At 40.0% G+C, this 26,082-nt stretch overlaps 1 protein-coding gene across 15 annotated transcripts in view; it reads left to right on the forward strand.

Moving 5' to 3' along the window:
* EBF1 (EBF transcription factor 1) overlaps nucleotides 1–26,082 on the forward strand; it is a 393,004-nt gene that overhangs the window by 24,550 nt on the left and 342,372 nt on the right. For all 15 annotated transcript variants that reach the window (XM_072824327.1, XM_072824319.1, XM_072824323.1 and 12 more), the window contains one exon: nucleotides 7,312–7,380. In XM_072824327.1, coding sequence (XP_072680428.1) covers nucleotides 7,312–7,380 — 69 coding nt within the window. The remainder of the gene's footprint in view (nucleotides 1–7,311; nucleotides 7,381–26,082) is intronic.

Below are 26,082 nucleotides of genomic sequence, written 5' to 3' on the forward strand. Positions count from 1 at the left end.
ATTCTGGGAGAGTTTCTGCATTTCTGATAGTTTGGAATCTATCATACCAATTATCATTATATTTTGCTAATACTTAGTCGTTAAATTCTTTAAAAAATATGCCCCCCCTCCGAAGGATTTTGTAAAGTGGGAGTCTATAAGGGATTTGATTATACGTGCATCTCAATATCCTGTGTTTAAATGTAAATGGAAAATAAGAAATATGCTTGGTGGGTGAGCCCTAGTCCCCAGCCCTCCAGGCAGGCCAAAATGATTTTCTCCTTATCTAGTGCACAGGACGATTGCAGAGGATAGGTGCTCTGTTGAGCAAGGCATTCTTTTTCCATTAGCAGTGCCCAGCCTCTTGGGGGCCTGTGCGTTCCCAGGGCAAGCCTGGCCCCTTGAAATAGTCTTTTCTTTCTTCCTCTTTTGCTAACTTGTTCTGGTTTTGTCCTTCAGATTTCTACTTAAGTATGGGTTCTTCAGCAAAGCATCCCTGGCCCTGGGCCTGAGTTATGTCCCCTTGCTTTGCACTCCTATTATATCCTATGCTTTTCCTTCATAGCACTTAGCACGTTGGAACCATATGTCCAGGGCCTGTCCTCCTTTGCTTAACTAAGAGCTCCCTGAAGGCAGAGAAGTCACTCAGCTTTCGTCTCTGCTTTAATTGTCCTATGTGTGAAATGGGGGGAAAATGTGACTTCTCTCATAGGGTGGTTGTTAAGCTTAAATGCTATAATCCCCATAAATATTTAGCATAGTCAGTACTGAGTGTCTGTTGTTACTCCTGATAGGAATAGCAGTAGTATTAGCAGTAGCATCAACAGAAGCGGGAGTAGTACCAGTGGCAGCAATATCTGCAGTGTCTAGCTAAGTACCTGGTACATAGTGGCTCAGAGTGAAAGATGATAAGTGAACACTGAAGGGAAGTGAGGTGCCCTCTACAGCATTTACATACCTTGTTCATTGGGTATGGTGGTTAAGGATATTTTCATTCATTCTTGTAGTACCTGCTATGTGCAAAGCACTGTGGAATGCAGAGCCAAAGGACTGGTCCGGTAGTAGGAGTGGTTACAGATCAGCCCAGGAGATGAGATCCGTAGGCAGATGACCAGACTGCAATGTAGACAGGGTTGTCTGTGATGAGGGGTGAAGCGAGGGACTGTGGTTGTTCAGAGAAGGGAGGATGTACCTGATGGTGGATAGTGGCCACAGGAATGAGGAGGAGGGTGAGATAGGACAAGAATTTTAGAGGGTGTATAAAGAAGTGTTTGGGCCTGTTTGTTGGTGGTCTGGCACGATTTCTCTGGGGATAGGATTGCAGGTGGGCAGGCTGAGGCTTAGAGCTGGGGAGAGAGTAAGGGTAAAAGAAAGATAACCAGCATCAGAGACATCTTTTCCCAACAGTGGATTTGAAGCTATAGGCTTACATGGGATTGGAAAGGGTAGGAGAATAGAAAGAGTAGAGGCCACGGGTATATTCTTGGGGAGTGGTAATATTTAGCAAGGAGGCAGGGTGTTCAAGAATTAGAAAAGGGAGCACTGGGTGGCTCAGTGGTTAAGCATCTGCCTTCGGCTCAGATCATGATCTCAGGGTCCTGAGATGGAGTCCTGCATTGGGTTCCCCACAGGGAGACTGCTTCTTTTTCTGCCTGTATCTCTACACCTCTCTGTGTGTCTCATGAATAAATAAAATCTTTAAAAAAATTTAAAAATAAAGGAAACATTAAAAAAAGAATTAGGAGAAAGAACATTGAGCATCCAGGGCATAGAAGTGAAAGGAAAGGTATTTCCAAGATGCGGAGCCATCCATATGATAAGTCCTGGGAAATCCAGATGGATTTGCACAGAGAAAAGCACCAGAAAGTCACTGGTGAACTTTGAAAAAGGATATTCAAGTAGGTGCTGAGGCCTGGCAGCCAGATTTTGTGGGATTAGATGGCAAGGAATGATGGCGACTCTGGTGAGGAGAAAGGTAGGCGGTGAAGAAACGAATTCAAGAGAAAAGGAGAAAAAAATTTTTTTTTAAGATAGTGGGAAAACTTGACCTCTAGGTTACAAAGGGAAAGAGTGAACCTATCCTTATCACTATTAGTCAAACTATTCAGATAATTCATGTATCTCATTCTGTAGCCATTTGGGCTAAACAGGAAAGATAATCTTGTTTTCTGCTGTAAAGCTTAGAGATTGAGGTGATCCTTTTCTCTAGTTGAGAGAGCCTCTACTTCTAGGAAGAGATGCCATGTCTCTAAGATGAGGATCTGCAGGTCCTGTGACGGGGAAGCATATAAATGTTGCTTGCCCTGATTTAGGAAGCTGTGTGTCAGCTCCCTGGAGATATGCCACCTTGTGTTAGCTGCTAAGGGGGAAGCTCATACGTTGGCTTTGCCCTGGGTGTGCAGAATTATCTGGGAGATGCACCATCCTGCTGGGGAAAAAGGAGGCTATATTTGAGTCCACAGTGTTTGTAGATACTGGGTACTGGATACCCACTCCTGTGACCCATGCCACATTGCCATCCTGCCTCTTGAGTTGCAGGTTGAGAAGGGATGTGAAATAGTGGGCTTCCTGCTCTATGAAAAAGTCAATCAGGAAACTCTGAGCCCCCTGATAGATGCCCACTTTGGGGGTCAAATGCCAGGTCTGTGCCTGGTACAGTAAGAGCCAAAGAAATAGTTTTCAGTGGATGAAGGTCCATCTGTCATGCAGTGATGAGGACATAATTGTCACTGCTATTTCTTTCATTGACACAATAAATTTCCCTTAAAGAGGTTTCAGGTCTCTTGTTCCATGTACTGTATTGTTTCAGCCTGAGTGTTCTGCCTTAAACAGGAGCTAATCTGTTCTCCTTTCAGCCTGTCCTCTTTGGTTAATGCCTGTCTTGTGTGTGATGGAGGTAGTGCCTACCTTTCTTGATCCTTCTGAGTTCAGTAGAAGGAACTAGGAGGCACTAGGTTTAGAGAAGAGATGAAAGAGAAGGGCGAGAAAGACTGTCATGGGGAGGAAGGGCTAGTTCCTGCTCAGGGTGGCTTTGGGCTCGGAACTAGGGAGCTGCATGTGGGGGGCAGGCAGTGGGGAGGGCAGATGTCAGTTCAGCCTAACGGAAGACATTTGTTCCCCAACTTGATTGATTGGTTGATTTTCAGTTTTTTAGTAGGAAAGTAATATTGCAATACAAAGCAGAAGACTGGGGGCAGGGCAAGATGGTGGAAGAGTAGGGTCCCCAAGTCACCTGTCCCCACCAACTTACAAAGCAGAAGACTACAGAAGTGTGGAAATAAAATATATCCCCTCCATTCCTCCCCGCTTCTTATTCTACTCCCTACAGGTGACTTCTTTGAAGTTTCTATTCATTTATTCAAAACCTATTTCCTGAGGGTCTGCTGCTGTGCCCTGGGCTTTGTTCTAGTTGCTGGGAGTATGGGGGTGGACAAAACCATCTAGGACCTTTTCCTCATGGAGAGGCAGACAGCATAGGAGGAAGCAAATAAATATAAAATATGATGTGATGAGTGCTAGGGAGAAAAGTGAGACAGGATGAAGGAGAGCTCTGGGGGCAGTCAATCAGGGAAGGGCTTGCATAGAGATTTGAGTGAAGTGAGGGGTGAACTGGCTTGTGGCCAATTCTCTCTTCCTCTCCTCTTCCCCTTTCTCTTTCACTCTTTCCTTTTTTACTCCCAGAATTAGGACCATACCATACATACTATTTAGCAACTTGGCTTTCTTTATTCATAATGTGATTTTGACTTCTTTCCATGAGAGTGTATAAAAACCCACCTTCATCTTTTTAATGCTGTACATAATTCCATATATACATGTATATACACACATATGTGTATACACACATATATGTGCAATATCTATGTCTTTTTAAAGCAGGGCTCATTCTGTAGACACTATTCTGTCACCACTCCAGGTGCAGAGTAGAGCCCAAGGCTCCCATTTGGGGAATGATGGCCATGTGATGCAGGAACATAACCCCACCCAGAGATAGGAAACCTGATGGGGGGCCATGTTTATACTTTGCCTAAAGTTTTCTTTTCGTAGGTGTTAAGTGACCTTCAGCCCCTTGATTTTGTTTTCTCTTCTTTCCTTCATTACCTCCTTTTATTACTGCTCCATCTTTCCCCTCTACACTTCTGTTCTTCACATCTGCGTTTCCCAGGGGTCCCTTGGGGCACAGCAGAGAGAAGTGGTTCTCATTTATGCTGTGCTTCAAATCATCTGGTTGTGCTCAAGGGCATTTTTATTTTAAGGGGATGAAGAAAGTGTTTAAGTCAAAGGACAAATCTCAGGCCTTGTGTGGCACTTGCTTGGGAGAGGTGGTTTGATGCATGGGGTGGGATGGGAGTGAACCTTCCTTCCATCAGCAGTGCCTGATCAGAGGGTCAGCTTGGCTTCCTCTACCCGTCACCTTCCTATTTTCTTGGGCCGTATTTCCCCTAGTACCTTACATCATTCTTGAAGTCATTCGATCAATCAATCAATCAATCAATCAATCAATATTTGAGCGTCCCCATTCTATTTCAGGTCTTACAGTACTCATTAGGTAAATAAAATTGACAGTTTCTTCCTTTATGAAGCATCTGGATTAGTAGGGGAGGAGGTTGAGAGTAGAAGGAGAGTAACAACACAGAAACACTTATGTAAGAATAATTTGCATTGTGTTACATGCCATGTTACATTGTGTTGCAAGGGAAAACCAGGAAGAGCCTAAAGGATGTCAGGGACAGCCTCCCTGGATAGAGAGTGTAGAGGCTGAGACCTGAATAGGAAGTAGAGGCTGGTCAACTAGGGAGGGGTTTGAGGAAGAACAGGCCAGGTTGGGAGACCTGCCCAGGCCTGGGCACAAGGTCAGCCTGAGTGAGGCCTATCAGAGAGACTGGCCAGTGGGGTTGGAGGTTGGCAAGTCAGAGGAGAGTGACAGGAGGCTGGGAGGTGGTCTGACATCATGTCATGCCATAGATCTATTCTAAGTGCTATGGGAAGCCATGAAAAGGTTTTGGTTGGTGAAGTGACACAGTCCCATTGACATTTTGAAAAGATCACTCTGGCTGTTATAGGAAGTAAAGAGTGGAGGCAGCAAGGCTAGATGGGAGGCCACTGCAGTAGTCCAAGTGAAGAATGAGAGTGACATGGATGAGGGTGATGGCAATGAGGAGAGAGAACCAGACATGACATATAGATTCTGCTCTGAACTTGCCATCATGTAAGGTAGAGCCCCTGGAGGGCACTGACTCTGGTGAGGGTTTAACCATCAGGAACTTGCCTTGCCCACCTACTGTTTGGGGAAAAAAGTGGGGGAGTATGGAAAAAGATGAAGAGAAATAGGCCTTCTCACCCACTGGTTTTCTCCCTGGGTAAAGGGGACATGAGATCTGTTGATTGGCAGCTATTGGAGACCTGCTGCTTTTGCAGAGTACAGAGCAGCTTTGCTCAGGTTCAGAGGAAGAGAAGGTCAGAGGAGGAAGGAGCAAGGAGTGATAATGATGCTATGATGCTAACCTTTGTGGAGCAGCTAGTAGGACCAGTCGCAGAGCCCAGCTTTATGCCCTGATTGCATTGAGTCTGCACCCTGGCACTTGGAGGTGGGCACCAAAGTTGTCCATGGTACAAATGAGGAAACTAAGATTCCATCACCTTGCTTAAGGTGGTACAGGTGGTAGCTCTGTCTGATGCTGGAACCATTTGTTCTTAACTACTACACTCTTCTGGCAAGCATTTGAAATGTAAGTGTAGGGGATCACAGTGGAAAGATCATGATGTTTAGTTTTTAATTTTTTATTTTTTTGCAAGCATTCCAATCAGGGTACTTCTCATTCCCTTGTTTCTTCATCTGCCTCTTCATTGAGACACTTTGTGCTTTCTATCTCCACAGTCCCATTAGAACTTAGGGCTAAAGGAAATAGTTCCCTTTGAATCAGAAAGGGAAAGCTATAAGGTAGGTGTAGTGACGTTCAGCTGGGGCTTTGACAAAGGAGATAGAGTTCTTACTATTGCTTTCTGAAGATATGAGAGACAAAGAGAATTAACACCAAATTTGGAAGCTGATTCTTTTCTCAGAGATATAGTCATAGTCAGGAAAGAGACTTCCCAACTTTGGTGAAAGACTCTCCATTCAGGAGTGTATTTCTGGGTCCTGAAAATGCAGTTCAATGTTTGGTTCCCTCTAGAAGCTTTCTAAATTTAGGCCCTATGATTCACTAAGTCAAATGTGTGTGTGCGCACGCGCACACATGTGCGCGTGTGCGTGTGTGTGCATACATGCCTGTGTAAGAAAGAGGGAGAAAAGTGCATATTTTATTGGTGGCACATCATAATGTAGAACCCTTGGATAACTTTCTCACCTCCTTTACTAATCAAACATGTGCCTTTATAGTGTGCCCCTGGGTGTAGAGTGACCAAGGCACACATATTTTATTTGCAAACAGGTTTCAGATGGATAGTTCTCCATCGATCATGGATAATTTTTGAAAAACCTTAATTTTTCACCGCCTGGAAGCATCCAGGTTTTACAGAAACCGACAGCCTTATCATCAGAGCTGGGGTGGGATTTTGATAGTGGGTGCTTTTCTTGTCCTTGGCTGCTTTTTCTCTAACCTAATCAAGAGCATCCACTGTCAAGGCTGTGCTAGCTTTTGGATCAACTGTCCATAATGCTTCCAGAAAACTTAAATGATGGCCAGCATAGGACATAGAAGCCAGACAACATGTGGATGTCCACTTTGTTTTATCTTGCCTTTTCTTCGTCTTCTTTATTATGTTGTACTTTTATTCTCATGAAGATGGTTCAAAAGCAAACCGTTATAGCTTTAGGATTTTGGGCAGGCTACGGTTGAAGAAAGCATCTCCCTTGAAAGGGAAAGGAGAGGAAAAAGGAATCCATTTAATACAGAATGACTGGAGGGGGAGAAATCACTCATACCTCATTATTGACGCGTTCCACACAATTAGAGTGATCTTGAGGGAAGAACGTTTGAGCCACCCACAACCCTGAATATTCTCATTGGGTAGATATAATAATAATGCATTTCACAGTGAACTCCTCAATGCTGCGGGCAGTTATGGGGAGACCCCATCTTAGGGCTGTCAGTGTGGCTCCAGGAGAGTCTCTCTTCCTCCCTCCTTCTTTGTTCAGGGAGAGGTTAAGCCTGGCCATTAACCCATAGGCGACCCACATACAATTTTCTGTCCCAGGGATCCGTTGATTGCCAGGTATGGCTTTGTGGTAATTCTAGCATTTGCAACCCAGCAATTTGAACCTTCTGTCTGCCTAAATGATGATTTTACATTGTAATGGTTGTACTAAATCCTTTCGCTTTTGCTCCATAGCCGCTGTTGTGACAAGAAGAGCTGTGGCAACCGAAATGAGACTCCCTCAGATCCAGTGATAATTGACAGGTAGGGACCACTCTGCTTTCACTGGATTCTTATTCCTCATTATAATGAAACACCTGCCTTGTGTCGCTCATGGGCGAGGGTGAAGAACGCATGTGGCCGAAATTTGCCTGTTGGCCATGACTAGTCTGCGCCGAGCTTTTGCGATTCCTGGGAAAACCATATGGAATGTTCTTTGGAGGCCCGTTTTCTTGGATTGCTTCGGTTTCGTGTCTGATTCATGATCTTAAAGGAATATTTTTTTCTTTCCTGACTTTCTGTGGCTCAATCCTCATGCTGTGCCAGGAAGCTTCAGAAATAAAATAATAATAGTTTGTGATTTATGAAATGTGGTTGGGTGCTTATAAATATTTAACTTTTATTTGAAAAATGTTTGAATCATTATCACTTTTAGCTACAGTAGTTCTGTTGGACGTAATCCATCTACATTTTAGGGTTTTATTTATGCATAAAAGCAGTTTTAAAGAGATCTGTGAACCAAGACTTTCTACTCTTATCTCCCGGCATTTGATGGTAGCTCATACTGTATTGTAAGTTGATTAATTTATCCTGCTTGTCTTAATTATTGTGTTTTTAAACAGATCCATATTACTAATCTGACATGACCAGGTAAATCACTGTAGAACAATAAATCTGTTTTAGTTGTTTGGTGCAATTTGGAATCGGTGTGTGCACATATTATGCAGAGTTGCATCCCAAATATTCATTTTACATTTTAATTATTGAAATTCATTGTATGGAAACATGTATGATAAACCATTGTTACATAGCATTACTCATTGAGAATTAAATGGCCTGGAAGGTTTATAGATACTGTCAGTTGTCAGTTAGGAAAAGCTAGCACCCTCCACTAGCTGGAAGAGTCTTACAAATTAGACGGACTGATCTGATCCCTCATTGAGAAAATTAACAGCTGAACAAAAGTTCCTTTTGAGTTTGGTAATAATGATTTTTACCAAAAACAAAACAAAACAAAACCCCAAACATACCCTATCTATCTGTCTTTCCAATTCTTTACCTTTTGGGGTTTACTTTATTGTTTTTAGTTGACTGAAAAACTGCTTCATTGTAATTTATGTCAAAACATTGATTTGTTCATTTGGATTCATATGATTCTTCAGGCTTAAACCCAATTTTGATTGCCAAGTAGCTTTATAAAGCTTACATTTCAATCAGGTATTTTCACTAAACATCTCTCTAATAGTCACTCAAAACATACACCCTTGCTTGATAACCGAGTGTTGTTAATATGCTTGATTCAAAAATTAATACATGTGGATGTTTAGTGTGAAGTGAGGTTGTGTGCTGCCTATAGAGCTGGAATAGCATGTTTGTCTGCAAGAGCAGACGCGCCATTCGTGTAATTCCTTTTTCTGCAATGGAAGATAAATCTTCGAATGAAAAAGGTCAAAAATAAATATAACCTTTATGCTGTTTGTTTTATTTAAATCCATCTCTCCGAAATACCATTTGTTATTTTAAACAAGTTTTTCTTATGCTTCTGTTAAAAAGAAAGTGTTCTGATCAAAGGACCAGCCCAAATATTCCCCCAAACTTTGAAACTATAAGCATTCTGTTCTCCCGCACAGTTCCTTTTGGTGTACATGATGACAAGCAACCGTACTTTGCCACCCGCAATGAAAACACTTCTTTTGCTTGTGAATGGGTTAAGCTTTTAAGTTCTTCATTTGGTTTTAAGCCGTGACTCTGATATAGAAGGTTGATATGACTGTGGTTTGAATAACATTTGATTTTGACCTGTTCTTGTGGGTTGCGATGGCATAAGAAACTTGACTCAGCAGCGCTGTAATTAGCCCGGCCCGTGTTTTTGAAACAGGATTGTGTTACCTGGATTGCATTAGTGTGGCTTCTATTGTTGCCGCCTAGCATCTGTCCCAGTAGGGTACTTAAAACCTTTTCTTGGCTGGGGTAGTTCAAACAATTTAGGCAAAATAAGTATGCACTTTATACTGTTGGTGGCTTGAGAGATATTACTCATGACATTTCTCCTTTTCATTTTTTCCCTTTTTGGTTTGACAAAGTAGAAAACAGTGTGTAGCCAATGTTGGTCTCTTAAGAGAGGAGTATTTTAAAAACGGCTGAAACCCAGTGGATCTGCAGAAGCCTCAACATATGTTTATTTGCTGGCGATTGCCACTGTCTCCCATGAACTGTCTTTTCAAGCAGTGATGCCAGCTGATATGCAAAACCCCATTTAGCTATTTTTATTTGCATCTGAGTTTTCAGAATTTATTTGTCCTTGAGTCTGCCAAAGGTTTTAAAAGCTCCAGCCCTGTCTATGCTGATATGTGAAACTTTCATTTTTAACAATGAGGGAAGAAAATAACAACAAGAAAAGAACTCACACAAGGAAGGGCAAAATAGAAAAGATTTTTCAATTCCATAAAATTGCTGCAAAGGAAAAAAAAAATGATGGCAACTGTGTTTGAATTTCATAGTTTCCAATTTGATTCTATATTACTGATTGCATAATATCTGCGTTACGTGCTTAGGGTTTGATTTGCTTTCAGATTTATGGATGTGAATCTCTGCATATTTTGCAAAAATAGGTTATGGGGCCTGCATTCAGTAGCAATAGTAACTGTTTTTACAAGATGCATACAATATGCAATTATAGAGCTGAAGGTATAGGCAATCACTGTGTTAGGATTTAGCATAGTTTTAACACGAAGTCACCTTTTGGGCACCAATAATTTTTAGCTCCCTTTGCTTGTCCTTCGGATTTTGGAAGAACACTGCTATTTTTATCAGTCAAAAGACTTTTAGCAGTGGTTATTCAGGAAAACTATTTATAGGATAGATAGAAGAGGTTTTCTGGTCATACGGTAATGGTGCAGGGTAAGCTATTTTCTGTGTTGAATTTTGGCTAGATTATTTGCTGCCAGTGATTTGGGGACATCAGCATGGCATATTCTATCAAAAAAGTGGGATTAACAAAATCAGCAGTTGCATGTCATGATTTAGAAAATGGGTTTCTACTTCCTTCTTTTATAATAGCATGCAACAAAGTAAGAAAAACATGAATGACCCAAATTCTTTTTTACATTTGTGACAATTTGTCAAGTCACTTCAAAAAAGTTTATAGGAAAATTTCTGTGAATGTAGAAGGTTTGTGTGTGAAGTTGACTGCCAGGTCATATTTCAGTCTGATGCCAAATGGCTTGATTAAGAATTATAAAGACCAGGATGTGCCCAATGATCCAGATATTTGGGCTATGTAGACATGGAAAAAGTCATATGTGTTATGTTTAATAACCGATGACCAGGAACTAAAAAGAGCAAATTTCATTATCATTGAGGTAAACGGCTATGTGTGGTAATTGTTGTTAAAATAAAAAAGTAAAAACCGACTTACTGTTATTAAATTAAGGTGGAGATTGATTTAACATATTCACACAGTAACTCATATTTGAATTCAAAAGGTTTGCAATAAAATTCATGTTTAGAAATTGAATAAATTGTAGTTTTATTACCACATTGGATATCCTTGTGTCCTAACCTTTTTCCTTGGAGTTATCTTAGTTCAATAAATAAAACCTCATTAGACTATTCCCATTTCAACGAGTTTATTAAATTTTGCAGGAGTAATTAGCATAAGCTGTGCTAATTTTTCTGGAAGACTAATGAGGGAGGTTCTTAATTAGGTTTACTTTGTAAGAATCAGAAAAGATGGTAATGACAAAAGTCACACAGGGTAGTCTGAATCGGGAACCCAGTTTTTCTGAATCTATAAAAAAATCTTCCATTTTTAATATGGAAACTTCTTTATAAATACTTGATCTGAACATATGAAGTGTGCAGGCTGTTATTGCATATCTAGTTAGTTAGGATTACCATCCATTCTTGTTGTGCTTCACAAAACTCTTTATTTTCCTATCTTTGACTCACTAAGCTATCTTTGAGCGATGACATGGGTGAATGCAGATGGTCTTACAAAAACATTTCTTTCTCCCAATTATATCATAGGATTCCTTTTACAGAGAGCCCTGAAGTTTCCAGCCCGATTAGTTTTGCTTATTTCCAGTAGGGCAGGTTAGGGTATGGCTCAATATCTGTTTGTTTCTTTGGTTTTTCAATTTAGGATCAGTGTGACTGATGAAATAGACCACCAAGTAAAGGGAGAAAATAAGTGCCCAATTCTTCATGTCCTTGTACTGTGGATCCTGGGTAGTTAACAAGTGGCATTTTTTCATTTACTAGAAGTAACAAAGGGTGAAATTCTTCCTCAAATTATGTTTTCCAGTCTCATGTGAATTTAGACATAGTCCTTTTGAGATATAACGTGCTTGAGTAACCTGCAAGTTTGGAGTTCCTCATAGCTGGTATTAAAAACATGGATTTTTAAAGCCTATTGACTAATATACCCCTAAAAATTTTGGATTTGCTTATTATAACTTTAACAGATTTGCCTTTTTTTCCATTTATAAGATCCTTATATCTGTGTTTGAGATGTAAGCCTTGTGATACATTTTTAAATATACATGAATTTTATAACATGAGAAACCTAGCTTGTTTAGAATTACTCCTCTTCAGGCCATACTGACCGAAGGGAGTCCTAAAAAAGAAAGAAAGAAAAAAAGCCTGTATTTGTCTTTTCCAAGATTGTCTAAAGATCTAGATCACTTTCATTTAGGCAATACTAGTTGGATTTGCTTTATGATTATTATCTGATATAGAATGTTAAGGAGTGAAAGTAATACAAAGCTTACTTTACCTGTTGAATTTACAGGACACACATCACATGAAAAGCTTGACCATGTCAGGGTTGTTCAGAGAAGAAATTTTACTTAAGATCCATTCTTAAGCTGAGAGGTGTAAATGCTATGACTGAACTTTCTAGAAAAGCCCAATGTTGTCTTGTCAACATCTAATTTCCTGAGTAAATTGGCCTGATGTATTTGTATAAGATTATGTGTCCACCTATATAATAAGACAATAGTAAAACTTTAGAATTATCATAGAGTAAGGTGGGGCATATAATCAAGTCCTCAACTACGGAAATATATACTTTGTTGCAAATGAGGCTTTTCGTCAGAGTTTCATTTCATTGACTTTCAACTCTTTTTATTTTGGCTTCTACCCAGTTTTTAGAAGGACCCACCACTACAGATAATCATGCTGTGAGATACACAAACTGTTGTCTGGGGCGTGAGCAACCAGAGGTGTAAATGCATTTCTTGGAGTTTTGATAAACCTTCATACCATCTGATTTCCTAACCTTGAATGCTCGGTTAAAATAAAAAGAGGGAGAATTCACCCTTTAAAATTGCCCCAGGCAGGATAATTGCTGTCTTCTTTGTTGTATTGAGAGGTTTGCATTTTTCCAAAAGTGAAAAGCCAGCATTGACATTGAGCATGAATTTATGGTTGTTTATTAACCCTAGTGTATTTAAACATTTGTTTTCTCAGTGGGAATTCCTATGTGATTATTAGCGATGAGGCTTATGTGAGAAAGTATCATTCTAAATTTTATCACATATCAGATAATACCATTCTGAATATGAGATGAGCTGGGTACGTTTGTGTGCTGTTTGCTACCGTGATAGGAAAATAACAAATACAATAAGCTAATAGCAGTCTGTATTCCATTTGCTACCAGCTATTCCCAAATACACAGCCAGGATACATTAACATGCATTTCAAATATGCTGACAATATATCATAATGCAAAGTACTTTTACATGGTATTATACTCCTGCAGACACTGTATAATGAACAACAGTGGTTTTCCTGTAAAGGAAGTAATGGCAGCAACTTCCAAGAAATGTATTTAACGAAGCTTCAGAGAATCAGCAGTGTATGTGTGTAACTGGCCCAGGCGTCTGCTTGTAGTGTGTGTTTTTATCCCTTGTCCTCATAACTTTGCTTTTGTGACAGTTTTGAAAAATACAGAAAAGCAGTACAAAGTCCCCTGTGTGTCATCTAGCAACTTTGCATAGTCAGTTTGTGATGAGAACATATCACTATATTAAATATGCTTTTACTTTTCTAACAGAAGTTGCTTAGAATGGGAAAAAAAAACCCCAAAACCCTCCCCAAGTGCAACTCTCCATTGATAAATTCCCCTCACTCCTCCCTACTGCCAGCACCTGATCAAACTCTCTAAGAAGAATTGACCAGATTTTAAAAACCTCATTTAAACTTTTCTTCATATAAAGAGATGGTATTTTGGTCATTTTAATTTGCATGAGGCATTATCTGAAACAGACTACTAATTCCTCATTCTCCCCTCTCCCATGTCCGTCCCATCCTTCCTTTTACAAACTGTGTAACTCTACCCTGTCCTGGACAATATAAAAGTGACCTAAATACTCCAATTGCAATCAATGAAATATGGTGAACAGTACAGGTTTGTTTTTGGTTGCTTACTGGCTTTAAAGGTGTGGGTAGATGAAGATAAATCTCCCTCGCAAACTCTCTAGTTACAAGCCTTTGTCCAGAAGCAAATGAAGGTTTTAACGTTACAGTACTTATTGTAATAGAATTTTAATTGCCTTAATCCTGCTAAAGTGTGAAGCTGAGTGTGTGTGTGTGTATCTGCCTGTGTGTGTGTGTGTGTGTGTGTGTGTGTGTTCTTCATGGGAAGGGGAATCAAGCCAAAAAAAAAAAAAAGACCCTGCATATTTTCAATTGGAGGGTGTGTGGGGGTCACATATGGTAAATGATGCAAACTTAATGAATCTGATTCGGAGGGAAAAGAATGCCAGTGGCGTTTCATCCATGCCATCTACACTCCACTTTCAGTGGGAACAGAGTGGTCTTCGCTGTGCTTTGCGGATTTTTATTTTTGAAGGTGAAGTGCTTCGTTTCAGTTCCAAACTTGCCTGCAGACCCTACTTGGAAAGACTTAACTAGACACGCCGGCAAATGATATAGCTCGATCCCACACAATAACCTCCAAAATGGCACTCGGTAACTATACCATCCCGCTAACTGTTTGAGGCACAAGAGTTTTGTAATATAATATAAAGTAATAGTGTTAGCCAACACATCTTTAATAAGATATTGTTCGTGCCTTTGCCATATGCTACAGAGCAGCCTCTCACTCGGTGGGCCTTTTGATTCCTCTCAATAAGATTATTTCAAATACTCTAATCCTGAATCATTGACATGAATACAAAAGCCTAGTGACATCTAATAGATGCCTCTTAGCTTTGCTTTTCCTCTTGTTCCTTTCCTTTTTCTTCTCTTTTTACCTGACAAAAAGCTTATAGACACTTGGGCTCTGTCTCTCAGTAGCAGCATGGGGGGCTCCTCATGAAGTATAAAGGAGGAGAAAGCACTGACAGAGGCCCGATAAGCTACAGAGTGAAGGACCATAGATTAAAAGTAAATGCCAGTAAATCCTACCCTGTACACTTACTTGTTCTTTTATTGTTTTCTTTAACACTTTCAGTGCCAGGGCAGAGAAAAAAAGAGAAAATAATAATTAGATTGCACATTGCATTTTTAAACATAGACCTGGTTGCTATACAGATTGTGGAGAGTTTTGGCAAGATTCTCAGATTTTGGTTCATGTAAAGTTTGTGATGGTTAAAAAAAAAGCCCTTTTAATCAGTATCAAGAATCCCCCAAAACTTTTTTGCTCATTTGCTGCGTGATTGACCAAATATTGATACTATGTGTATGGGGAGGTGGATGAGTAGACCAGAAGAGCCCTTGTCTGGGATGTGTTGAACACTCATGACGTGACATTTCAGGATTGAAATAACTTTTTGTCTTTCTAATCAATGAATTGGAAGTTAGCAAATGGAAATGTTAGGATGTTTTACTCCACGGTATCAGCTGCTGCTTTTTCGTATGGCCTCAGACCCCGCTAGTACCCTGAGCACTCTGCCTGCACCGGATGGTGCTCTCCACTCAGGCTGACAACTTTTCAGATGGTCAGAGGTTGTTTTCTCCTCCATCTTTCTTAGAGCAACCATGATTTGACTAATGCTTTTTTTTTTTCCTGTTTTATCTAAATATCAGACAATCATTCTATTTGCAACTTATTTATTATTGTTCAATAGAGCAATAGTTTCCTCCTATTTTCCATACACTTCCCTTTTATTAGTATGCTGATGTTTTTAGTGTCTTAAAACACCATTTTAGTAGTCTCAGATGCCTTATTGAAGTTTTCTCACAAAATGGGAAGTTAGTTTGGAGAACCTTCATCCCACATCAGGTTTGATTTCTTTTACACCCACACCTACATACACACACACACACACAAACACACATATACTCTTTACAAAGACAAAAACAAAGATGAAAAATGAGAGGTCTCTTTTTTATTTATTAGAAAGTTCTTTAGAAAGTTGGTTATCTTTTTTTTTATTTTTAAAAGATCATTTATTTATTTATTTATTTATTCATTCATTCATTCATTCATTCATTTGAGAGAGAGAGAGAGAACACAGAGAGGGAGAAACAGACTTACCACTGAGCAAGGAACCCAATGCGAGGCTCAATCCCAAGACCCTGGGATCATGACCTGAACCGAAAGCAGATGCTTGACCCAGTGAGCTGCCCAGTTGCCCTGAAAGGTGGTTATCTTTGAAATTATTACAGACAATGTTGCAAAGCCATGTTTCTCTATACAATCTTGGTGTTTTCTTAAAACCAGATTATAATCTCAGATGAATGGTGTACATTTCAGAATATCTTTAAAAATTTGAGTCCTTGGACGCCTAGGTGGCTCAGTGGTTGAGCATCTGCCTTTGGCTCAGGGCATGATCCCAGAGTCCTGGGATTGAGTCTCCCATCAGGCTTCCTGCAGGGAGCCTGCTTCTCCCTCTGCCTATGTCTCTGCCTTTCTCTCTGTGTCTCTCATGAATGAATAAATAAAAATCTTTAAAAAATTGACATTCTTTTTGAGGCTGTGGAGGTGGGAGTGTCCTATTCTAGCCATTCATTGTTCTCTTAAAGACTAGCATCTGAATCCTGGCCTATAAACACCTTAACACAGAACAAATAAAATCCTTGACTGTTATGAGTGGCATGGTCACTCACATCTGAATGGTACTTGAAAGTTTTGGAGACCTTTATAATATTTCAGAGAATTCTCTTCACACAAATGTGAGGGCACAGATTAACTCCATTTTACAGTGGGTATACTGAGGCATGCAGCCTAAGGAACTTTGCCAGTGACAAAGCAAGTGATTAGAAATCCTATCTCTTAGATCTCAGCTTGATTTTTTTCCCTTCTCAATTGCCCAGGAAAGAAACAAATGCTGTTTTCAGTAGTTCATGTAGTCTTATTTTTCTTAGTATCCATAATTCACCCTTGGTCCATGGATTAACCCAAACCTTTGTATCTAAACAATTTTTCTTAGGAGATTTGGCACTTTGCTTTCCAGATTTTTAATATGTTAATAATAATAGCATGACATGTAAATTATTGAACCCATTGCTGGGACAATATTTAAATTCTCATGTCCTCATCTATTTTGATGAGTAGATGAATGTGTGTCTCATTGGGAAAAAGCAGGCCTTAATCCAAAGAGAAATCTGGGACAAAGGCAGAGTATGATGGCAAAGGCATAAAGTCCTTTAACTGAGGATCAGATCCCCTCACTGCTACGTACCAATACCTGAGCTTCAGGGGGTTCAGCTTTCCCATCTTTAAAATGGGAAAAGTCATTTCAATTTTGAAGAGTTGTGAGGGTTAATAGATCTAGTACAGGGCATGGTACATATTAGGTGCTTGAAGTCATATTAGGTGCTTGCAATTTGAACGTAATGTATTCTGTGTGGATTGTTATTCCTAATGTGATGATGGCTATGAGACTTTCTTATAAGCAAAATTGCCTTACTGAAGTTTATCATAGTAACTAAGTCCCCTTGGATGAGGATTCATTCATTTTTTTCTTTCCACAAATATTTATTGAGCCTTTACACCAGTCACTGCTTTCAGGGTTGAGGCTGTAACAGTGACTAAGACATGCATTTTTCCTGCCCTCATGGAGCTTTCAGTGTCTCAGAATTGAAAAAACCCTCCAATAATTTGGAATATTAACAAAGAATTAAGGTTAACAAAGGTTAAAAAGAATATATTGATTTAAGGAAAATAGAAGACTGCTATTTTAGATGGGGAACACAATCAGAGGAAAAAGATCCCTGCATTGAAGTTGCCTTTTAGCTTTTACTCAGTGGTATTGAACTTGGGCAAACTCCGGGGCTTTATATTGCAGCCTAAAGGCAGTCCGCACATTGGTTAAGACCGCAGGCTGTGGAGTCACAGCACCTTGGATCAAATCCCAGCTCTTCCACTGTTGACTTGGGCTGTGGGTAAATCACTGAACTTTCCTAAGCCTCAGTTTCTTCATCTGTAAGACCAGGGTAAGAGTAGTAGTTCATAGGATTGTGGTGAGGAATAAGTGGATAATACATGGAGAGTACTTAGCACAATACCTGACACATATATCATATTCAAAGATGGATGTTATTTTTAAAAATAAGGACTGCAGTGAAGAGATCACTAAGATCCTTCCCAGCTCTGAAATTCTAATTTTAGTTCCCTCCGGTATTGCTGAGGCAGGTGAACTCTGGGAGGTGGACTGGAAGCCTCAGAGGGCAGTGATATGTGTGTGCTGGTCGAAGCTATATCCCCAGCACTCAGCTCAGTGCCTCACTGCCTTGTAGTAAGTGCTTGGGGTATGTTTTTGTGAAATGGAAGAAAGGATAAAAGCTAGAAATGCAGTTGTTGAAACTGGTGGGCTCATCTCTCTGCATAAAGACAGGCTTGTTATAACTACACAATAAAGTGAAAATGCACTGCCATTAAAGAATGATGAGAAACAGAAAATGTAAGATAAAATATTAAATTTGTTACACTTAAAAATGTTAATCTTCACACGATTACCATGCAAATCCCCTCATTGCCTAACTATTTAATTGATCAAGTAAATCACAGAGCAGACAAGTAAGTGAAAAACCCTGCTGTTGACATTCTCACAAAGCACATTTTCAAGAATATATTCTGTTAACTACTATGTCTATTACACACGATCACGTGAATTTAAAACACTCACACACACACAGACACACAGCATCCTTTGCAAACAAGCAGATTTTAGAGAGTTTGGGAGAAAGCTTTATTTTTGTATGGCAACTTTTGTGATTCCCATTATTACACCAAATGTGAAGTCAGTGTTAGGGTAACATGGTTCAGCAGTGTCTTTGTTTTATATAACGTTAGAAGACTGAGGAATTCACCCCTTTTTCTCTCAGGCAGGTATAATTGACATGTTACTCCAGTGATTGAAGGGTTAATGAATTCTCTCCCCACCTCCCCAACTCTCTTCCTCTCTCTCCCTCCCCCAACCCCCTTGTCCCCCACCTCAATCCCATCATGTGCCTGGTTGACTCTGAAAGAAGGGGCTTGAAGTTGCCCACAGGGCATCCCTTTTCCCAGCCTTCTCCAAGGCCACCTGGGCAGACGGGAGCTTGCCTCCTGTCCTTAGGACACAAAATCCAATCAGGCAGAGCGTCTGCCGGGCTCTCTGACCTGCTGGCTGGGAAGAGGGAGGAGAAGCAGAGGCCACTCACATTTGATAGGCTGATCACTGTGGCTTTAGGGGGCTCCTGCGTCTACTGGAGGAAGGAAGTTCTCCCTATTTTCAAGATAAGGTGCCATCCATGAGAGCGATGTGCTGAACTTATCAGGTTAATTGAGAGGCCCCGAATCGTCTTCATTGAGTCCATCTCTCCTTCCTGGTAAAGGCAGATAGTGTAGACAGACAGATGACATGTATTTTAGTTTCTCCCCCAAAGCCCATGAAGTCTGCAGGCGTTCAGGGACTGTAGGTTCAGCAGAATGTCATTCAGGCCATTTATTTAAGGTTGGGTTCTTACTGCACGGCATAGCATTAAACAGCACGGAACGAAACAAAAACAAAACACAAGCTCTCCTTGAGTTTGAGAGGAATGCCTCCAAATGTCTAATTTCCTCTTCTTCCTCCTCTCCCCCCCCCGCACCCGCTCTCTTTTTTTAATGTTAAAACAATCTCAGATCAATCTTTTATTGAATATTGAAACTTAAAAAAACAAAACAGAAAACTCCTCAGGATGTGTCATCAGTGATAGGGAGTTTCTCAGGCTGTGTTTCGATTCTTCTGTGTCCAAGGCGGACACTGGGGACTGTGGCCCTGAGTCATGGCATCTTGGGCCTCCCCCTGGAGCAGCCTAGTGGAGAAGAAAATAGAGCTGGTTCAACTGAATTCCGTGAGGGGCGGGGGCTCCTTCTCCCTTTTCTCCATTCCACATGATTTGTCATAGTTTAATTTCAAACACTATCATTGACTATTCTTTCTTTCGACCCACCTCTTCCCCCACCCCCCCGCCCCGCTTTTTTCTCGTGGAAGTTCCAGGAATGACTTTAATTATCTCCACAATCAAATTCTCATTGCTGCCTCTGTGAAAGTGTGTAGTCATAGATGGCAGGGATTATTTTCTTTAGCACTTGGGGATAGAGAAACCGGTTGTTTCAAAATGAGAACCAGCTGGTTCCACAGAGCCCTATTTAATGGGGAGCCACTTTGTACACAAACCTTTGCTCAGGTCAGCCATTACGCCAAGGCCCAAATCAGCAGTGTTTGGTCTATCACCCTTTATTAAATGTCGAGTGAGGAGTGATTTGGCCGATATGATAATAATAATAATAATTAAAAAAACAACACACCTTGCATCTTTAATTTTACCTCTGCTGAACGCTTGGGTTTAGAAGAAGCATATCTCAAACTTCTTCCTATGGTGATTATATTGTAGACCTAGTTTACCACTGCTCTGTCATAGATGGCTGGTGTGTGTGTGTGTGTGTGTGTGTGTGTGTGTGTGTGTGTGTGGCTTTAACCCTCTCTAAATCTAGAAAATAAAATTAAGCTCATCTTTCAACATAATCTTTTATCTGACAAGCACAGTAGATAGATGAAAGGTAGATAGCCAAGTTGTGGGTCCCATTAATAGAACCAATTGGAGGGCAGAGATAACTGCTATTATCAAACATCTTTTATGCCATCCTGTAAAATAAGAATGAGGGTGATATACCATATATATTTTGCTGTCTTTCTCGCTTGTAGAAATTGGTTTGTTGTCATACCATGTTAATCTCTAGCAGCACCAAATTCAATTTGAAATGAAGAAAGTACTTTCACTAGTTGACTGTACAAAAGACTTTTGAAGCATGCAAAGAAGGAAAAAAAGCATAAAAGACATAAAATCATGGTAGATATTCAGTTATTACAATGATTTGTTTTTAGAACTCGGGTTGCATTTTATAAGATAAACTAATTTTGGGGCTGCAATGTTTATTAAATCAGGGTTTGAAGGATTAAAAAAAGAACAGCTTCTTAAAGATTTTTTTAAAAAATCTAACGAAATTTTGTCTTACAAATGTGAGAGATTACTTTGTATTATTAATAAAATACTTGGCTAATTAAAAATATTTTTTACATTGACATCAACACAACATAACAATTTGAAGGGAGGGTAAAAATTTAGAAATTTATTCTCACAGGGCGTTTGATCAGTAAGCCCACCCTGGTGTATAGCTTTGTTTTACTTGTCTTGTTTTTAAAATTTCCATACTTTGAAACATGGTTTGGGTAAAATCCTATCTAACGATTTTTTGTGCTTACCAACTACTTTGATTATGTAATGTCTCTTTAGTTCAAACTGTAATTCTATTGCATATTTCCTATATCTGTATTTAAGGAAAATTCTGTGGGTTTTTTAATATAAAAAACAAATAACTGTTATATTTCCAGTCACTCAAATTTGAACTGAATTTTACTTCCTGTTTCAAAGGTCAAGGCAGGCTGACCTCAACAGCAGTGTGGAGGCTGCTGAATTATTCATATCATTGACTTTGTGTCAGCTTCCACATTTGTGGAGAGGGATGTTTTATTCATTTATCTCATTTAGGGTTCTTCTCTGCACCTGTTTCTACCATTAAGTACCCTGTAATTTGCATTTGATGCTAATTTAGTTTCATATCAGCCTGGTCCCCCCTTGTTAATTTAATTTTCTAAGACCCTTTTCATTACAGTAGAACTGTTTTCCTCTTTAAAGCAAACATCTATACAAGTAATTGTATAAACTGCCTTTTAAATAATATCTTTTAGAAGATTCCATCGTTTAATTCCTTAATTCCTATAATTAGCCACGGTTTGATTAATGTTTCAAAGGGTTAAATTAAAATGCAGAATTACTCAAATGCATACTTGAATAATTTCTTATATATGGCAGTGTTCGCGTTTTGGTACTCTTCCCGATAATTCTCAGAACAGTATGTCTTAACAGCAGTAATTTTCTTTATTTAGAGTGCAGTTTAGTTTACTAATAGTAGTTTCTTTCAAATCATGGTGCTTTCAACATTACTTGTGAGATGTTAGTTTTTTCTTTCATCAAATTGCTGATAGACAATGGCTTAAAAATGTTTCTGCAACATTAATCATGACATACCCAAGATAATAAGGGCAGAATTAGGTCTGATTCTTTGAGATATCATGAAGTTTGGTATTCTGAATTTCAGGATACCGTGTTACATTATGTGTCTTTGTATTTCTGTCTGCTGTTCTGAGTAGACTGCCTGGCTATTCCTCAGTTTCCCATACACAGTGGTTGTAGCAAGCTTTTGTTTGGATCTATGAGTACCCATTGGGCTGCACTTGCCAGCTAGATATTGCAGAAATTAGGAGTTACTTGTGTGAGGAGGTCTGATTGAAATGGTGGCTACCCTGGTAGGAGTAGCCGTGTCCCTAGAGTGTTCACTGGGGATTAGGAGATCATGAGAACTCGCAACTCATATAAACCAGGTATGCAGCCTCCTGATTGTTGGGGAAAGAACTCTACCCTCAGTGCTTTCCCTGTAACTGTTTGGAAGTTTTTTTTTGACACAAACGCATCAGTATTTCTTACAGGCTCCCTTAGAGGTGGGGATTTAAAATCAGGAATATGAATTATGAATGCAAATTCTACGGTACGTGGAAATGACAGAGAAAGGAAAGTTGCAGCAGTGCCTGGATGTTACTAAGAACTTAGTTTGAGCTCTACAGTGACCCTTCTTTCCATGGGTTGGATTAGTTTTATCTGTTGCTCGTATTCTCTGGGGATACCAATGGCGCAGTCGCTTTGGGTTTCCAGAAGGATTTCAGGCCTGTTGAAACCGGAGTTGGAAGGTGGCTTCTCTTGTTCTTTCAGTTATAAATGATGCCGGGGGGCCTCCCACAAACAACTTTGCAATTGTGGAAAAGTGAAAGGGAATCTCAATTTTCTAGCAGACAGCTTCATCTGTCTGGTTTCAAGACAGAGTTGTGGGTGGACTGCATGCTTCCCACAGGTCTCCGTCAGCGGAGACTTCTCGAATATGCCCCATTGCAGTGCATTTTTCACATCCTATGGTTTATTAAGCTAGCTTTGTGCTTGTGCTGGTGGGCTTAAAACAACGAGAGAGTTCTCAGGATGGAAATGTGGGCTCTTTATTCATTAGCCGAACATTTGCTTACTGACCTTCTCTTCCCCCCATACAGATATTCTCTGTAGCTTGGGCAAGTCTGTGAGTTCCACCAGAAAAGTCTCCTTGAAGTTTGATTAAACAGCTGGGTTTCAAAACAATAAGGAATATTTGCAGAGCTTTTCAGAATGCAAAGTTTTCCCACCCGAGCCTAGTTGGTGCTTGGCATTCTACTGTTAGAATGTCATTCCTTTAGCAAAGAGCCTTTTTGATCTTTCCTAAGACATACATAACTTTGGGGAGGCTAACACTTTAATTTGATCACTCATCTACCTCTGAGGGAGTGAAATAAAGATTTTATAGTGTTTAGCTCTTTTAATTGTATGGAGGTCTTTGACCTACATTGCTTTAGTTCCCACAACAATACTGTGAGATAAGCAGGGGTTTTTGGACCCATTTCACAGATATAGAGGATGAATAGTTTAGCTTCATAAAAGTAATAGTGAACCTAGCCAGGTCTCAAGGGAAGGTTTTTAGAAGAATCTAGGTTCTTGTAGGAAGAGACCAGGTTTCCCTTTGAGCTGAAGAGACTCTCAGAGATTACAGTCCCAGTCCCTTCATTTTACAGATGAGAAAGGTGAGGCCAACAGAAGCTCAGTAACATTGCCCAAAGCTCTAATTAGCCTCAGAGCCAGGACCTTAAGCCAAGTCCCTGGCTCTGATTCCAGTGGCTTTTCTGCTACTACTCTGGCCATCTGGGTCCCGCTTCGCTCTTCATTTCACCTTGTGTGAGATCAGCCTCAGGGAAGTGTATAACTTGTATTTTCTGGATTTGGGTCTAGGGATACCTGTGAGACCCATATCTTCAGAAACACCCAGAATTGTACACTGGACATACAAAGAGCATGTGTTAAATTGCTTCTAAGAAATTATAACAGTCCTGGGGAGGGGGAAGCTACAGAATATCCCATCATAAAATATTACTTTATTTTTAAGAGCTTACATATTTCACTCATTTGCAACTGTGCTTATTTATGCTATGTCATAACATTTGCAAAAGAAAATAGCAATTTTGTTTATATTTGTCAGAGATATGTCATCAATAGCCATCTTTCAGTAGGAATTTTACAAAAGTTCTTCAGTTCTAGACATCTCATCACAAGCTGTTGTCTCTGACTATTATCTTTCTCTGGAAGGCACTGACATATGTAAATATTGAACTTGGCAATTTTCAAAGTAAGTTCTCAGTTTAAAAATTATCTTATATTTAAACCTAAACAAATTTAATAAACCGTCCTTTCCAGAAATAATAATAAAGGAAATGAGGTATTGTTGTACAATCTAATTCTGAAGAAATCGTAGTGGAAGAGGGAAGAGTACGACGAACTTCCCTCTACTCATAATTGCCTTTGTCTACCATGTTGCCCGAGTACGTTGGTCACACCTTCTAGACTGCCAGGGAGGGGCAGAAGTCATGGGCGTGGTGCTGAGAGAAGCTAGTAGCCCTGGTGTAGTCTCCAGCTGAGTGATTCCAAAAGGCAAAGGCTGTTCGCTGGGGAGGCTGGAATGGATAATCAACAGCTTCCGTGCTTTTTTTTCAGGATATGGGAGAAAGGAGGAAGCAACATATACCTCAGCCTCTGGATTATATGTCTATTCAGCTTGCCTAAATGTATTTGGAGGAATTTCAGTTTTCTATCTTGGTTCAAATATGTGACCGACTGTCACTTAGCTAAGGGCTAAGCCTTTTTCTCCCACATCCACTATTTGGTCATTAAAGGCCAATGCCTGGTTTAAAAAGGATGCAATTTTGAATTTGTCTATCTTTCCTTCTCTTTTCCTCTTCTCACATTATCACAAACCATTCAACAAGACGAATTCCCTTATGCTCCCAAATGTTTGGATATTGGAACCCAGAAAGAATAATTCTGCTAAACCTATGAAAAAAGCGTTTCTTAATGGGGTCTTGTTTGGGAGCCATTGTTTTCATTCACAGCGGCGATGGAGACAAACATCCACTGATTTCATTGACCTCAAATAGGGAAGATGAGCTGGCTTGTTAATTTATTCACTAAATGTTTGGGAAGCATCTACTGTATGACATAAAATGTATCCCCTATCCCTGAGAGGGGATTGCCCTAGAGGTATCATGTGGCACTTCCAGGGCCTTCACTCACCAAAGAAAGAGCATTTGGTATAGAATCGCTTTCTCCTTTCCAAATCACTCCCAATTCCATGGAGTCACATCTTTTTCCCTCATCCCCTGGCTCCCTCCCTCATTTTCATGAAGTAACTCATTATGCATCAGATTCAGCATAGGTTAATGTCCTACTATGCTAATTTTTGATCTTCAAGATATTGTTACCTCCATCACAAACCCAAATTCACGAACATCCTCTGTTCAGGAGTGAGCGTGCTTTGGTTCTATTATAGGCCTGATAAGTTAAATCGCTCACGCTGAAGTTGGATTTTCATTTATAATGAAAATGAGAAGCAACCTGGTGAAGATGCTGAACTAGGACACAGGAGACCTGGTTTTTAATACTGCCTCTGCCATTATTTAGATACGTGAGCCTCAGCAAGTCTCTTAACTTCTCTGGGTTTCAGTTTCCCCATTTATAAAATGAGGGAATTGAACGCTTAGGATTTGTAAGCTTCCCTCTCTCTCAATGATTTTAATCCTCTATACTCCTGTAAATCTGTCACCTCTTATATCTAACATTGGACAGTAGCCTGTTCTTAAACATTTGCTTGGGTGGCAGCTGCACGATACAGTAAATAGCAGCCCCACAGTTTGAACTGAGCAACCGGCAATATTCACAATCACCTTTCACTCCTTCATTGCTTCGTCCCAGGTATCAGCTAGGTAATAAGAAGGCACGGCCCACATGTATTGCTGAGATCTACGTTAAGCCAGGGGGCTATTGGGTGAGGTCATTAGATGATGTACCTTACAAGACTAATTGAGTTGGTATATTTAAATTTACTGCAGCTTAACTTGGGCAAGATGGGAAAGGGAACTAGCAGGAAAAATTATAGGCTTGTAAAATATGAAGCATGGAACCCCAAAAGGCTGTCAGTAGAGGCAACCTATGTGACACCATAGCACGTCTAACCAGATTTTCTGGTTTAGACTTTTCCAGAAGAAGCAGCCTAACTGTTGATACATAACGATGCACACTGAGTTGCACATAACACGTGCTTATTAAATAATTGTTAATTGCCATCAGATATTACTTCCTATCTAT

Source organism: Canis lupus, chromosome 4 (genome assembly GCF_048164855.1).
Source record: "Canis lupus baileyi chromosome 4, mCanLup2.hap1, whole genome shotgun sequence".
Lineage (NCBI taxonomy): Eukaryota > Metazoa > Chordata > Mammalia > Carnivora > Canidae > Canis > Canis lupus.